This window comes from Notamacropus eugenii, chromosome 2 (assembly GCF_028372415.1).
Source record: "Notamacropus eugenii isolate mMacEug1 chromosome 2, mMacEug1.pri_v2, whole genome shotgun sequence".
Lineage (NCBI taxonomy): Eukaryota > Metazoa > Chordata > Mammalia > Diprotodontia > Macropodidae > Notamacropus > Notamacropus eugenii.
This window is the reverse complement of record NC_092873.1, coordinates 175,863,218-175,880,329: the sequence shown is the minus strand read 5'-3', so window position 1 is coordinate 175,880,329 and position 17,112 is coordinate 175,863,218. Positions and strand designations below refer to the sequence as shown.

Genomic DNA, 17,112 nt, shown 5'->3' with positions numbered 1-17,112 from the left:
TTTTATCGTGTACCAACTCATACAAGCCTTCCTTCAAGTTTCTTTGAGTTCTTCATAGTCATCAGTTCTTACAGCTCAATTATAGCCCTTTACATTTATTTTACAACAGTTTTTCAACCATTTCCCAGTTAATGCATACCCATTTTGTTTCCCGGTTTTAATTATTACAAAAAATGTTGCTCATAAATATTTTTGTATATAAGGGTTATTTTATTGTTTTTTTTTTTTACCTCCTTAGGGGTAAATATCTATTAGTGGCACCACTGAGTCAAAGTGTATGTACAATTTTAGTGTCATTTCAAATTTAAACTAAACACTTTAAAAGTTTTTTTTCTTAAGCTATCTATGTTGCCTGTCTTCCCTTAGATATATAGAGTAGAATTTCTTTTTCTGGGAAAGTGGATCAATATGCATAACTAATTTCAGTCCCTTTCTTGAGTCATATGTTCTATTTTCTTCTATTCCCCATTACATTGTTTTTAAGCCAGAAATATTTTCTCAATGTGATACAATCCTGAACACTTGGGTAATATTCAGAACTATAAATATTTCTTTTACTGACTTATGTACATATGATATAAATCCATGTATATATGTATTCCTAAAATGCTGTAGAAATTCTTTTTAAAGTTCAAATTTTTAAAAATGCTGTTGAAATGTTCTTTTATACTGTCATTTCCTCATTGCTTTATTGTCATGTGGACTTTTTTTCCTTTTGTACTATTTCAGAAATAGTATGACCACTGGCCTTCAAAATGTTCCTGTGCTTTATTTTCCATTCTCCCCTTCTCTTCTTCCATTCTCTTATATCAGTAAGAATTTCTTTCCACATTTTAAAAATCTTATTTATTTCAGGACACTACTTAACCTAACCGTTCCCTTACCATGACCCCCATTCATTTTTTAATCCTTCCTTTTACTTGTCTAATACAAACTGCTTGTACTTCAAACTGGTTACCGCTGTACACACAGAACTCCTCTCTAGTTCCTGCCATCCTGCTTCTCTCCGCCTCATCGACTTTCCATCTCACTTCAAATCTCTGTAGAAAACATATGTTCTCCCTTGTCTATACCTCTTAATTTCTCTTTTCCACTGCTATTACTTTCTCTGTAATTGTATTATTTAACTTTGTAAAGCATTTTAGAATATGAACGATGCAGTTGAAAATAAAGTTGTATTATAATAGAATCATGTAGTATAGAACAAATTGCTTTCCAAGGAGAGTAGAAGTCTCATGGTACAAATTAAAATGATTTTGTTTGTACTCATTGGCTGCTAGTTTAAAACTTCAGTTTATTTTAGAGAATTTGTCATCCCTTTAAACAGTGTTGGAAGAAGGTGATAATCTAATCAGGTGATGAAACAAAGGCCACCTGAATTCTAATTCTAGTTTACTGTATGACCAGACAAAATAATTATCTCCATACTCTTTATTAAGTGGATATAAAAACAATTGTAACCTTGTCCATATATTGTGAACTTAGATTACCATAGTAATTGGACAAAATCCTATTACTATAATAAAAGTACCTTGAAGGGGAAGTTTGGGCACACATTTTAAAGGACTATAAAAATATATATTTTTTAAGGACATGAAGAAAATGCTCTAGAAAGTATCAAAGTGATATTTTGTAATCACTCCTTTCACAAAAATCAGGGTACAAATTTCTGCTTGTGTATATTCCCTTAGATAAATAAGTAACTTTGTCAATGGATGCGCTCCTAATTCCGATATTCCTATTCAAACTACTATGTCCTTTGCAGATTACATTTTGCCACTTAGTGTGCATAAACTGGTCATCACAAAATGTTCCTATGCCTGCCTGAGGAAAAGCCCAGAAATAATATGGACAGTTTTGGGGTATATATCAGTAATTTGATTTAATTCAACACTTGTTACTTGCAAGGTACTATGGTAGGTTCTGGGGATATAAAGACACAAATTTAACAGTTTTTGCCCTCAGTCAGCAAACATTTATTAAGTATCCATTAAGTACCAGGTGCTGTGGTATACTCTTTGGATGCAAAGGCAAAAGTGAAACAGGCCCTGCCTGCCCATAAGGAATTTACAGTCTATGTAGGGAAGATAACATATACCTATACATATATCTATAATATGCCTATACCTATACATACATACACACATATATATATGTGTGTGTATGTGTATATAAATGTGTGTATATATATGTGTGTGTGTGTGTATATATATATATACACACACATACACACAGATACATTCAAAATAGATACAAGATAACTTGGGGGGAAGGGCACTAGTAGCTAGAGGTAATGGGATAGATTAGGGAAAGCATGTAAAAATGTGGTACTTGAGTTGAATCTTGAAGGAAAGTAGGGAAACACACAAGGAAAAGAGAGAGGAGTGCCACATATGAGGAACAACAAGAAGGCTAAATAAATACCACAGCATGCATGAAAATAAGCACTGTATTATAGTACTGAGTATAGGATGGGCCCAGGTTGTGAAGGGCTTTAAATACCAACCAGCTTATGTTTTATCCTGTAGGTAATAGGGAACAGTGATGTTTATTGAGTTGAAGAGTGACATGATCAGACCAACACTTTAGGAAAATCACTTAGGTGGTTGTGTGGAGGAAGGATTGGAGGAAGGAAAGACTTGATGCAAGGCAACCAATTAAGAGATTTACTGTTTCAGGCAGAAAGGTGATGAAGACTTGAACTAGGTTGGTTACTGTGCCAGTAGAAAAAGGGGATAGATAAATGTGAGAGATGTTGTGGAGATAGAAATGTCAGTATTTGGCATGGATATATAGGAATGAGTGAGCCTGAGGAGGCAAAGATAATCCTATATTTGTGGACCTGAGTGACTGGAGGGGTGATGATTCCTTTGACTTAAATAAAATGATATGTAAGAAGAGTATATTTTGGGGTAAAGATAATAAGTACTGTTTTGAACATGTTGATTTTGAAATGTCTGTAGACTTCAAACTAGAAATAGCCAATCTGCAGTTGGTAACGCAGATCTGGAACTCAGGAAAGAGACTAGGAATGGACATGTAGATCTGGGAATCATTGGCAAAATAGTAACAATAACAGCAGCAGAAACAACAGCAGTAATAACCTAGGCAAACTGGTATGAGAGAGAAGAAAAGAAAAGGAAAAAGAAAAGAGGACCATGGATAGAAGCTTGAGGTACACTTACAATTAGAAGGTAGCATTTGTATGATGACACTGCAAAGAGGACTGAGGAGCTGTCAGACAGTTATTTGGGAATGTAAGTATAATAACTTGACGAGTGAGAGAACACTGGCTGCTTAGAGTGTAGGGAAGGCATCAAAGAATAGGTGACACTTGAGCTGAGCCTTGAAAGAAAAGAATTCTAACAGGAAATGATGATGGACTACCTTTCATTCATAGGAAATGGTATAGGTGAAGGCAAGAAGTGGAAGATGTAATGTTCATTTCCGGGAACATTTCATAGTTGAGTTAGGCTAGAGACTATAGATATTGTGAAGGAGAATAATGTGAAATATTTTAAATCTAGAAGTGTAGATTGGAGTCAGATTTTAAAGATTTCTGAATACTAAGCAAATGACTTTGTGTTTTATCTGGTAGGTGGTAGGAAACAACTGAAAAATTTTGAATAGGGGTTAGACCTGTGTTTTGGTAACTGTGTGAATCGTGGAGTTCAGATGGTAGAGGCCCAAAGCAGGGAAACCAACTAAAGAGACTGTAATTGTAGTCTAAGTAAGAGATGTGATCCTGAACCAGCATGGTGGCTGTGAGATTGGAGAGAAGCAGAGGGAGAACAAGAGATGCTATAGAAATATAATTCTATCCATCTGTTCCTCTAAAACTATGTTCTGCCTCCTTTTTTCCTCTCCTTTTTTGAGTAAATTAGTGGTTACTTTATTTCCTCTTTTCTGTGCCTTTTCACCCTGATTGATTCTGTGTCTATAATTTTTTTTGTCTTACATTTACCAAGTTGCTTCACTTCTATGAGCCTCAGTTACCTCATTTGTAAAATGGAACAATACTTACACTGTCTACTTCACACGGTTATCCTGAGGAAAGTACTATGTAAGTGGGAGTTTCTTTTATTACTGTTAATTTTATAGAATGGCTAGAGTCAATGAAGGATGCTTGAAACTAGGCTTAAATATTTTATTTATCTATTTGTTTGTTTGGGTGATTTGTTTAATTTACAAAAGGTCTAATTCACTTATAATCTTATTCATCATCATGGAAAGCATACTTAAGTGAAAGGTTTTCAGAGTAATCATTGTGAAAAATCCTTTTAGTTTGAGCTCAGATCTTTTTAGTTATTACAAGAGCACTACTTTAGAAATGCCTTATAAATGTAACCAACATGTACAACCTTCACCCAGAACTTCTCTCGTATTCTGCTTTAGAGAATTTCTACTGCAAAGAAATCTTATTAATGTAATTGATATGGGAAGGTCTTCATCTAGACTTTTATAGACATTGGAGTATTCATACTGGAGAGAAGCCTTGGCAACTGGGTGGTGCAGTGGATAGTGTTGCTCCTAGAGTCAGGAAAATCTGTGTTCAAATATGGATTCAGACACTTAATATGTGTGTAACCCTGAGCAAGTCACTTAACCTGTTTGTTTCAGTTTCTTCCTCTATAAAATGAGGGTAGTAATAACACCTACCTCCCTTTTCTCCAAGATTGTTGTGAAGATCAAATGAAATATTAATTTAAAAATGCTTAGCATAATGCCTAAGCACATATATTAAGTGATATATTAGCTATTATCATTATTACTATGTGTAATAATAATTATTATTACAACTCGAATATGTTGTTGCTTCATCAGTAGAACAATTTCTTACTATCCTGTCTTCCTCCAGATATTTTCCTCAGTTGTCTTCTGTACTTTAAACTTCACTTCATTTGAGGATTTATAATTCATTTCTTTTTTAAATTTATTTTTAGTGTTCCACAATCACTACCATACAACCTAGATTTTTTCTTTCCCTCCCTCCCTCTCCCTTTCCCCTTCCCCCCTCCCTCCTTGAGATGGCATACAATTTTATATAGGTTCTACACATACATTCCTATTAAATACATTTTCACCATAGTCATGTTGTATAGAAGAATTAAAATGAGTGGGAGAAATCATATAACAAACCAAAATGTAATACAAAAGAAAATGATCTGCTACAGTCTGTGATTGAATTTCATAGTTCTTTTTCTGGATGTGGAAGGCATTTTGCCTTAAAAGATGGTTGGGAATATTTTAAGTCCTTGCATTACAATGAAGTTCTGAGTCTGCCGGAAAAAATCTTCATACACTGTGGTTGTTGCTGTGTACAAAGTTCTCCTGGTTCTGCTACTTTTGCTCAGCATCAGATCATGTAAGTCTTTCCAGGCCTCTCTGAAGTCTTCCTGTTCATCATTTCTTATAGCCCAATAGTATTCTGTTACATTCACATACCATAATTTATTCAGCCATTCCCTAATTGATGGGCATCCCCTTGATTTCAAGTTTTTGGTCACTATAAATATTTTTATATATGTGGGGCCTTTTCCCACTTTTATGATCTCTTGGGCATACAGTCCTAGAAGCGGTTTTGCTGGGTCAAAGGGTATACACATTTTTGTAACCCTTTGGACATAGTTCCAGTTTGCTCTCCAGAATGGTTGGATCAGCTCACAGCTCCACCAGCAATGAATTAATATGCCAACTCTCCCACCTCTTCTCCAACATTTTATAGTTCATTTCTACTAGACATCTATCTAGCTACCTATTCTTGCTTCAGTATTTATCTTTGAAAATCTGAGTTGGTTGATAAGTTTCCTTAAGTATCCTCTTTGACCTCTTTAGACAACTTCCTTTTTATTCTTCCCTTAATTAAATATTTTTTCTTATTGTGTCTTTAGAATTTCATCCTTGAGTGTAAAAAAAACCCCACAGTATTTTTTCTGATATATTTCCATTTCTCCTGGTCTAATAGAATTTTAGGCCATGGGATCTTACACATCTTTATCTTTCTTTAGTATACTCAGAATGGTAGAAGGTCTTTAGTATACTCAGGTGATAACATTGCTTTTGTTTTTGCCTCTGTTGTTCTTCATCTAAATATTCTCCACTATGCTTTCCCCTTCCTTCCTAGATTTACTTATGTGGGCATATCAAGAGCTTTTTAATATTCAAAACTGCTCTGCCTTCCTTTTACTTATACTGTTTATCTTGTTGTTTTTGGATAATGTATGCTGTTCCATGGGACTCACTGAGGCTCATTGATATCTAAGAGGTCAAATTTAGGTGACACAGTGGATAGAGAGTGGGGCTTGGAGTTAGGTAGACCTGAGTTCATATCTGGTCTCTGAAACTAGCTTTGTGACCTCGATTAAATTACTTAACCTCTGATGCCTCAGTTTCCTCAAATCTGTCTCACAGGTTGTTATGATGATCAAATGAGATAATACTTGTATATCTTTATAAAGCACTTAACACAGTGCTTGGCACATATAAATGCTATTGTTATTATTGTTGTGATTGTTATTATAAATTTTCCTTCTTATGTTAGGGTTTCTAATTCATGATGCCTGTTAAGCCATGCTTTCTGCATTTGTGTACAGAGAACTGAACCTGTGGGTTTTATTACTAGCTCTATTTATGCATTTTGTTTTCTGTTAACTTCTGTATATTTCAAGTACTATACTTTCTGAATTGTAGTTAACACTATTGTAGTCTCTCCTTGGTGGATATACATTGGCACATTTCTCTCTGCCCCATCTTTTTGAGTTTAAAGCTATCTTAGATTTCCAAGACTCTAGACAGTTCTCACTAGCCCTTGTTAGGTATTCTTCATCCTTAGCTGTGGGGCTTTTCATTCCTATGTTCATGCTATGGCTTAAATTTTTACAAAAACTTCCCAAAATCTTCCCAAATTTTTCCTTGCCTTTGATGCGTGGTTAAAACACTACTTGTACCTCTAAGGTGTTAAATTTTCTGCCAAAAATTCCACACTCTGGGTCAGTGCTTTCTTGGTTTCTTCCAGCAATATCATTTGTACCCATGGGAATTACCAGAAGTGGACAGTAGTCACCCACTTTGATAAATATTGAGAGGCTTTCTGTTCCATCTTGATTGTTTTCCTCAGGGAAGATAGCAAACCTCTCTGTTATCAGGTCAACAAATAGGTACCTTAATACCCTTCTACAAGGAAATCACCAAGTACTATTCTCATCTTTTCCCCTGACCCTTACTGGATTAACTTGGGCATTTAATTTTTCATTTCTTGAAGGACATTCATTTCATTCTTTGTTGCAAAATACAACTTCCTTTTCATCTGGAAAAGCCTTAAGTTTGTTTCTGAACTCCAAGTGTCCTATGATCTTTTTGGTATCACTTTCTACTTTGTATGGCATTCCACCACTCCCCAGTCTAACAGAAGTCTGAAATATCTTTTGCTTCTTTAGATACTTTTTTTCTCCTTTTGTTTTCAACCTGAAGTTCTTTTTTATGTTTTGCCTTATTTTATTTGTTTAGCAAATACTTTGTTATCTCTCACAGCTGGGAGTGTGGAGAGGTATTCCTTAAACCCCTTCTTCTAGGAGAGTAGCCAACTTGCACTTCATTTTTTAAAAACAAATTTTATCAATTTTTTTTTGTTTTAGATTACTAAAATCCCCCCTGTAGATAAGTTACTTTGACCAAGTCAGAAACACCAGCATGACACATTAGAGTGAGAAATTCTTTTTCTTTTTTAAGTTCAGCAGTAGTCAAGACTTTACTTGTGAAAATCAGTTCAACTTAATGGGATCATGTAGACATCTTTAAACATTATCTTGTAACTGTACATAATCATTGTTTCTCTCTCTATATATATTAATAGTAAAGTGAACATTTATTGAAGAGTTTAGATAATCTGTGACTGAAAATACAATTGATAGTTATGAAATAAGGACATGTAAAATTCATTTACCAATCTAATAATTCTTACGTCATTTGATTTTATAAGTTGGAAATAGAAAATACCTGTTATTTGTTATGAACAAATCCCAAACTTTTGTTTTTCAGATGAAAATAATTATTTCAGCTTCTACATGTGAAATCTGCATAGAATCTAGAATATTCCTCTATTCTGGACCTATGGATGAGTGCCAACTTCTGAGTATCTTTTGGGTATCCTGTGATTTTCACACGTGGAGTAAGTGATTTCTAGACAAACTGGCAGCCTAGCATAAAGTGCTTTAATAAATAATGCTAAGAATTATAAGTTAAAACTTTCTGGTGATCTGTAATTTGTAAGGGAGTTAATTTATTAAGTCTTGATGAAATATAAACTTCAAAAAACTATATTCCTTTGATGTAAAATCTGTGCCATATACATTTGGAAGATAATAGTAGCTAGTCATAGAGACTGTTAAAATTTGAAATTGTTTCTATATCAAAGACAACTTTTTACATCAATTTTGTTTTAGATTAAATACTTATGTAACACACACTATTTATTACATATTTTAACTAAGTAGTAAATTCAAAGACTGTGTTTCTTAAAATATGCTTACAGATATAACACATAAAGAAAAATGATTTCTTGTTATTAGCACACTAGTCTATCTACTTATTATCTACATATTTTGAAGATATAGTATCTGTGCAGACTTAAAAATGAATAAAGTTAAAACTCCATTTAATAATAATAGATTGATGAAATATATTGAAGCTATCAAATCTTTAGTCTGTGTGTTGACTAATTTGACAGTTTTAGGTTTTGTGACAACTCAGATCGAAAGAAAGCCTGTTTATGTAATTTTTGAATGTGCTTTTCAAACCTGTTTAAATCATTGTACTTTACTTAGCACTTTTCTTTTTCAGATCCTTCAAAGAGTTAAAACACCTTACTGAGGACACCTGACCTTTAGAACCATCATAATTCATATCTAGATGTCACCAGTGTTTCCCATGTTAACAGTTTTGACTATGTTTTATTATATATGCCTTCGGCGCCGAGCCAGGACAGCTACAAGAGGAGAAATGATGAACAGCCGTAGAACTATTGAATCAAACAGCCGAACTTTACCTATTAATTCAGAAGTAGTCCAGTATGCCAAAGAAGTATTGGATTTCAGTTCCCATTATGGCAGTGAAAACAGTATGTCCTACACTATGTGGAATTTGGCAGGCATACCAAATGTATACCCAAGTTCTGGAGACTTTACTCAGGCTGCTGTGTTTCGGACTTATGGAACATGGTGGAATCAGTGTCCTAGTGCTTCTTTGCCATTCAGAAGAACTCCACAAAACTTTCAGAGCCAGGACTATGTAGAACTTGCTTTTGAAGAACCAGTATATCCTACAGCTGTTCATGTTCTGGAAACTTATCATCCTGGGGCAGTTATTAGAATTCTGGCTTGTTCTGCAAATCCTTACTCCCCAAATCCACCAGCTGAAGTAAGGTAAAATTTCATTCAACAACATAAGCAGAATAACCAAAACCAAATTGTGGTAGTTTTACTTTTAGACTATAAATATATGTATGTAATTATTTATGGAAATATGCCATGTTATGCTTAAAGGAATTTGTTTTAGGTTTTCTTTAGTTTCTTTATAGGAGAAGTGAGCATTCATGTGAATTACTAATCTTGAGATTTAATGACTTCTTCATATGAGGCATTTACTGATACCATTTCCCTTCTGGCTTAAAACATAAAAATTTATCCCTCTAGATTAAGATTCTAGCAGCAAAATGACTATGACAAATCTAGGAGAGAGCATTTGTCATTGTGTTGGTACATCAGAGCTTAAAGTCTGTGTTGAACTCCTGTAATAACCACATCTGCCATTTGGAATACATTTTTTTCAAGGCATTTGTTTAATTTAGTCTTCCTGAGACAAGTTCAGTGCCATGTCCAGTGTACAGTGCTGCTTCTTAGGCTAAATTGACTTCAAACCAAGGGTGGTTGTCTTGAGCTCCATGGACCCCCAAGGGATCTGTGGGTAGATTTCAGGGAATCTTTGAAGTTGGATTGGAAAAAAAATAGATCTTTATATTCACTAATCTCCAACCAAAAATTAGCATTTCCTTCAACTGAGTTAAAAAATGTTTTTAGAAGAGGTCATCCATAGACTACACCAGACTGCCGTAAAGGTCTTTAATACAAAAAGGTTAAGAACCGTTGCTTTAGATATTTTGAGCTGTATGTGCTTAAAGCCTTGTTCATTTTTTCATCCTATTTTCAGCTCTAAATAGCATCATATACCTAGTATATTTAAGCCATGCCATTTTTTTCTTGTCCCAAATATTCTCAGTAGTGTTTTTTTATGTTATTTCTTGCATGCAAATCTTCCTTGGTAATATTCCATAACCTTTTTATAACAAACAGTCATCTTTCTGTTGCCCTTTGAGTCACTTAGAGTTTTGAGTCTTCTGATATTTACTTTTATATAATCATTCAATCAGTAAGCATTTATTAAGCACCTACTATATTCCAGACACTATGCAGAAAGAATATTTGTATTCAAGAGATGAATTTCTAAGGAATCAAGTAGCTTAAAATCAGTGAAAGTATTATAGCTTTCTAAATAAGACAGAGACTACTCAGTTTTTGATGTCCAGTTCATTATTTATCTTCAGCACTTATGCAAGATATGCATATTAATTGAACTAGTTTAGTGGATTGAACTAAATCTAAAAATCAAAGTCAAGGCAATATGCATTTTTCATCTTCGTTTTTCCAGTATAGATGTTTAAACTGATGTTTTTGTAATAGAGTTTTCATTGAGTTTTTGCAGTGTTCTGGAGTTTAATGAAATTAGCACCATATTATCTACAAACAGGAGGATTTGCAGATAACATTCTCATGATTATTAGAGAATTGTTTTTCTCTTTGGACTTGGAGCAAGACATCATCTGTGATACTGTTAAATACCCCAGATAATCCAGTGAGTAGCTTCATCACCAGGACCAGCATCCCTGGATGTCAGAAGAGGAAATCACAGATTTTTTTTCCCCTTCCACAAGCCAGCCAACTATTGTCTAATTGCCATTTCTCATTTTCGATTGGATGCTGACACTGTCCTCTCCTCTTACCTCCACCCTCACCCTCATCTTTGTCAGAATATCTTAGAGCCCAACTCTACTCTGAATCTTGGAGCTACTATCCTCTAAGTTAGGGACCATCTGCCTTGCTATTGCTTCCCAAGTTTCTTGAGGCCTTGACTTTTATCCATTCCTGGCCAGAACCTAAATACACCCTTGCCTTTCCATTTGCCATGAATTGAACCCTTCTTTATGTATTGTCTCTCCCCAGTTATAGTATAAAACTTCTTGAAAGCAGGGACTATCTCACATTTTTATCTGTATCCCTAGCTCTTAGCATCGTGCTTGACATGTATTAAGTGCTTAATAAATGTTTTTCCATTCTAGTCCATACACACACAAACACATACATACATACATACATGTGTGTATACACACACACATGTATGTATGTATGTATCCACCCCTGTTGTTTCTCTCACTTGATGTTAATTCTTTGCAGATTGTTGAACAGAATTATGATTATAGTCCCATCTCTTGTAGAATCTTCTAATATTTTGACAAATGTGGAAAAGACAATCTACAAAGAATATGAACTTTTAAAATGCATCTTGTTCTGTTAATATACACACGCACTCCTGTAACACACACATATTCTGTTGGTATACATATATAGTACACACATGCATATTCTATGTGTATATGTATGTATGTATACACACATACACATGTATACATATGTATGTTTGTATGTATGTATGTATATTCCCCAAAATAAAGAAATAGAACAAATATGTTTTCATTGTCTATACCTGTTAGTTTGGAGACTTAGATGTGGTGTGCTATAAAAATTGTCACAAAACTTTGCATAGTTCTATCTCATGTATTCATCAAGGATGCTCCTGATACATGCATAGTATCATATCATAAAAATTTTATGGAGATGAGAAAGTAATACAAACAAGCCAGCAGTTGCTAATGTTTTCTTAATAACCAGGAATACAGCTCAGAAACAGAATGTGTTTTGTACCAAGTTCAAACTCTTACATTGTATTTGCTTTGGAGGATAGTATGGTTCAGTGGAAAGAGCACTGCATTTGAAGTCATAAGACCTAAGGTTGAATACTGAGTCTTTCAGTTATTTCCTTTTCAACCTTTGGAGAGGTCATTTAACATCTGTGGTCCACAGTTTTCTCATCTGTGAAAAGAGGGAGTTAGATAGCTTAGGCTACAACTTTTTTTTTTTTTGATAAAAAGTATTATCAGTTAGTAAATATTTATTAAGTATTTACTAAGTGTCAGGCACTGCACAAACGAGTGTTAAACCAATATCTGGCTTCAGTGATTTTACTTTCTAATGGAGGAAACAACATGCCAGCAACTATGTAAAAATGATACGTACAGATGTACAGGTAATTTCAGAGGAAGGTCACTAGTATTCAGAGGAAATGGGAAATACTTCTTGCGCAAAGTGAGATTTTAGGTGACCTGGAGGAAACCAGAGTTCAGAAGTAGAGCTGAGGAGGAAGAACATTCTAGATATGGGAGATAGCTTATAAAAAGTCATGAAATCAGAAATTGAAATATCTTGTGCAAGAAACAGCCAGAAGGCCAGATTCACTGACTGGTAGAGTACATGGAGGGGAATAAAGTGTAAGAGGACTGGAAAGGTAGGATGGGGATAGATTATGAGCAGATTTAAAAGCCAAATAGAGAATTTTATATTTAATCCAAAAATAATAGGGAGCTACTCAAATTTATTGACTAGGTTGGTTGACATGGTCATTGAAGAGGCAGATAACAAGCAAAAACTTTTTTTTAATATAACAAGAAAAAAAGATGCCATATGCATACTTAACTCTTTCTCAAAGCTTCTAGATTGTATATATGTCTCTTTAGTAGTTAGTTTGGGAGTTCATATGGATATTTCCTGTAAGCATGTTTAGGATATTTGAAAACCACACCCAGAGACTTAGAAGGCAGCATGTGACCTTGAGGGCAGCAGGTTCCCCACCTCTGCTTCTTAGTCCTCTAATATGGCCCTTTGAATCCAAACTTCAGAGAATAAATCCTTTTATTAAAGGATTTGAGGACTTGAGGACCTAAAGGGCCATGTGTGGTCCCAAGACCACAGGTTTCCCACTCCTGGGCCCTTTCCATTATTATCTCCTATCCTCACAGTTCTGCTTCTTAATATCCCAGGCATCTGTAACCATTAGAAGAAAAGTCTGCTTTGTTAGTAGAAATACTGAGGGAAAAAAAGGGGAAGGAGGAGGAAAAATAATTGGTATATTACTGTTTCCCTCTATTCCAGAATACAAATCCTGAGTAGTGGGGGAGATCTGTCCACTGCTACTTCTTACCATCTCTACTCAGCTCCCCAGACTTCATCCCTTTTTCAGCTGTTCTAAGTTATTCTATAATCTACAACCCAACCTCCAACCCAGAAATAATAATTTTGACTCTTGCCCATCTTCAGGCCATCCCTGCATCCCAAGGGAGCCATGACCAGAGTTCTTCTTCCATTGATGTACATTACCAGGACTATATCAGAGAATACGTATTCCTGAGATTCCAAATGTACTTTCCCTTAGACTCATTATTACAATTGATATATCAGAGTGCTGAATTTTAGGTACATTACAGGGTTAAATGCACCTTTTTGGACTAGCTTGGGAACCTAGATACTATTTATATTTTCTATGGGAATATGTCTTGAATTCCCAGAAACCAACTTCATAATGAACTTTTGGAGGACAGCCTGTTGGAGGTTTCCTGTATAATTCATTAATTCATTCATTACTTTCAAACTACTTTGCTAATTTAATATAAACTGTTTTTATTATTTATGAATTAATAAGAAAAAATTGAATATGCAGTTTTTATTTGGGAATTGGGAAGTAAGTCGTTTAAAATCCCTTTGTGTATTTGTTATATAGAACTATAGAATGTTAGAGGTGGAAAAGACCATTTTCATAGGACCCTTGTGAGTTTTTTTATCTGTTTGCTACAAAGTTGTCTATGTTTTACTTGAAAACTTGAAGAATGTGTAATAGTATCTTTCCAGCAATCACTTAACCTCCAAAAGTTGACGGCTGCATAACTGACTTTGAGTATAAATCACTCTTAGGTTTCTGGCTGAGAGTTGCACAGGGTTTGATTGTGATTCAAGTTAATATTAATTTATTCACTAATTTATTCTCAAAATTTGCCTACCAATTTTTTTTACTTTATTCCACAACTCACCACCAAAATTCTTTTAAGTAAAAACATCAGTGATCAGTATGCATATTCCAAAGTCATAGTACGGGTATTCCAAAGGTCTTGCCCAGTTGTTTAATCACAGCATATGACTTGTGCTCATCTCAGCAGCTGTATGCAAATAGTGTATACAATGGGGCAGGACAGACAAGGCATTTGGTAGTGGGGCCTATATTTGGTGAAACAAAACCTTAGCAGGTTACATATATTTCTGTCTTTATTTTCTCATTTAGTCTAGTTGTAATAGCTTGAGAATTGGTGAAAGTGATGGTGGCGAATATGCAAAAAAACTGGGTGTGGTGTTATCACCTTGTATTCTGAGTACACATTTGTGCCTGTACAGATTCTATTAATCCACTGGAACTTTATGACTGTTACGTGAAATAACATTATATTCGATATGAAGCATAATATGACCAAATCCAAGACAAACCCAAAACTTATTCAGTGGAAACTACAAGAGCAAGTTGCTTTTCTCTAATCATTTTGTTTGCAAGGCATTGTTTTAGACACTGTTACAGATACTAACATGAATGATATTTTTGGATCACATTTTGGGTATTCTCTCCTGTATGGGTTTCTGTAACACTGTTCTATTGTGGTTTTCTTAATACCTAGCTAGCTATTCATTTTAGTCTCCTTTGCAAAATCAACATCCATGTCCCTCTGCCTGAGTGAGTGTACCCAAAAGCTCCTCTTCATGCTCTCTGTATTCTCTCTTATGGTTCTCTTGTCAGCTTCTATGGCTTCAATTAATTTTCTTTGCAATGTTAATTGACTCCTAAATTCACCCCTCTTCTCTCTGCTGGACTCTAGTTCTTTGTATTTAGCAACCTGCTTGACAGCTCTTCTTGGATATTTCCAGTTCATTATGTCCACAGCTGTCCACTCACCCTCCTCTTCAGTTCCTTAGTTATGTTTCTATTGATATTATTTCCATTCTTCACCACCCAAATTTGCAGTTAAGCACCATTATTGACTCTTAATCTTTATTGGCCCCTTTCCCCAATACTGTGCTATTTCAGGATATCTTCATCTCTTCTGCTTCTTTTATCCAAACCACAACTCCTCTACTTCAGACCCCAATTAGCACTTAAACTATTTCAATAACTTTCTAAGTTACCTCACTGCAGCTAATCTCCTCCCTCCGCAATTCAACCATCACATAGTTGCCAAGTCGATAGTTGTAAAGCATGGGTCTGACTATCTCATTCACAATCACCTTGAGAAAGTGAAGCTTGGCATTAGAATATTTCGAATTGTGTTACATTTGGCCAGTAAGGAAGCTATTATTGAGAATAAATATTACTGTATAAGTTGTTATACTGTATAGTGTGTCATGTAAGTGACAACTTAAAAAACTTGCACCCAAGTTACTTAAGATTTGATGGTTTTCCAAAATTCAGGTTCTGTTTAGATCTTTTACTGTGAATCCATTTTTTCTATAGATGAATTTCTCAAGCAAAATTGAAACCATTCACCTTTTCTGTAAATGAAGATCTATTTCATTACTATTAGAGGCTGAATTTTAAACAATATATTCATTTTAATGCAGATGTCACAAAATTAATTTATATTATTCTCATGTTTGGTACTAAATTAATTTCACACAGTCATAGACCTATAAAGTAATTTTCCTGTGTTTTTCATATTCTTTCTTATGTCATCTTGATAGCCCGAGAAGTAATATAAACAAACTAATGTTTTATGTGCTGGTGCTAAGATTATTTTTGTTTGTTTTAAGCCTTACTTTTTCTAGAGATATCTGTTAAGATTCATATAGTACTGTACTTTAATCAGTATGTCATATTTACAACTTGTGATTTGCTCACATCTAAATGTATTCATGCCATATAGAAGTCAAATGCAAAAATTATGTAAATGTAACATTAAGCCTAATGTATTTCAACAGTATCAGAAAATGTGAGGAAAGCCTTTACAAAATAGCTTCAGTGTACTAATTTGAATGTTCTGTATATATAGATATAATTAAAAACAATGTTCTAAGCATTAACTTTTAGATTTCTATTTCTAACATTAACATTTACATTAATTTTGTTGTCTTTTATGAAAAGAAAACTGTGTTGTAACTTGTTACATTCTTATGAAGGCTACCCTCACTTTTTGCATATTTACTTAGCTGAGGTTTGCATTGACTTTTAATACCCTTGGGAGGAATCATTTGTACATGTGATATTCTAGTATTTGTTTTATTTTTGCTGTTGTTCCGTTGCTTCAGTTGTGTCTGATTCATAGATACGTATCACTTTGTGACCTCTTTTGGGGTTTTTTTGGCAGAGATACAGGAGTGGTTCACTATTTCCTTCTTTAGCCCATTTTACAGATGAGGAACTGAAGCAAATAGAGTTAAGTGACTTGCCTAGGGTCACAGAGCTAGTAAATGTCTGAGCCCAGATTTGAACTCAGGAAGAAGAATTTTCCTGATTTCAGGCCTGGTACTTTATCCACTCTGGCCCAATATTCATTTTAGTAAACTATTACCAAATACTGTGTGCAGCGTACTTTCCTAGGCCCAGGGGAAGATACAAAGATAAATAAAGCATAAAATTTGCTAACAGTATAGTAGGAGTACTGACATATATGTATATATACAAATTCAGATAAGAAGGGGATGCCAGTTGCCATAAGAGTACAGAAAAAAACTGCCAGCTAGAGAAATGAGGGTCGTGACAATCATCACAGAAAGCATAGAATTTGTATTATGTTTTGAAAGATAAGTATGATGTCAACAAGTAGAGCAGGGAATGATGTGAACAAAGGTATAGTGATGGTAAATAATTTTATTTGGCTAGAACGTAGGAAAGGGTAAGATACAGTAGTATATTTGC

General features: G+C 34.5%; 1 protein-coding gene across 2 annotated transcripts in view; it reads left to right on the top strand.

Moving 5' to 3' along the window:
• FBXL4 (F-box and leucine rich repeat protein 4) overlaps positions 1–17,112 on the top strand; it is a 139,365-nt gene that overhangs the window by 23,406 nt on the left and 98,847 nt on the right. For both annotated transcript variants that reach the window (XM_072642903.1, XM_072642904.1), the window contains exons 2-3: positions 8,038–8,167; positions 8,839–9,419. In XM_072642903.1, the coding sequence (XP_072499004.1) occupies positions 8,908–9,419 (512 nt within the window). In that variant the 5' untranslated portion in view covers positions 8,038–8,167; positions 8,839–8,907. The remainder of the gene's footprint in view (positions 1–8,037; positions 8,168–8,838; positions 9,420–17,112) is intronic.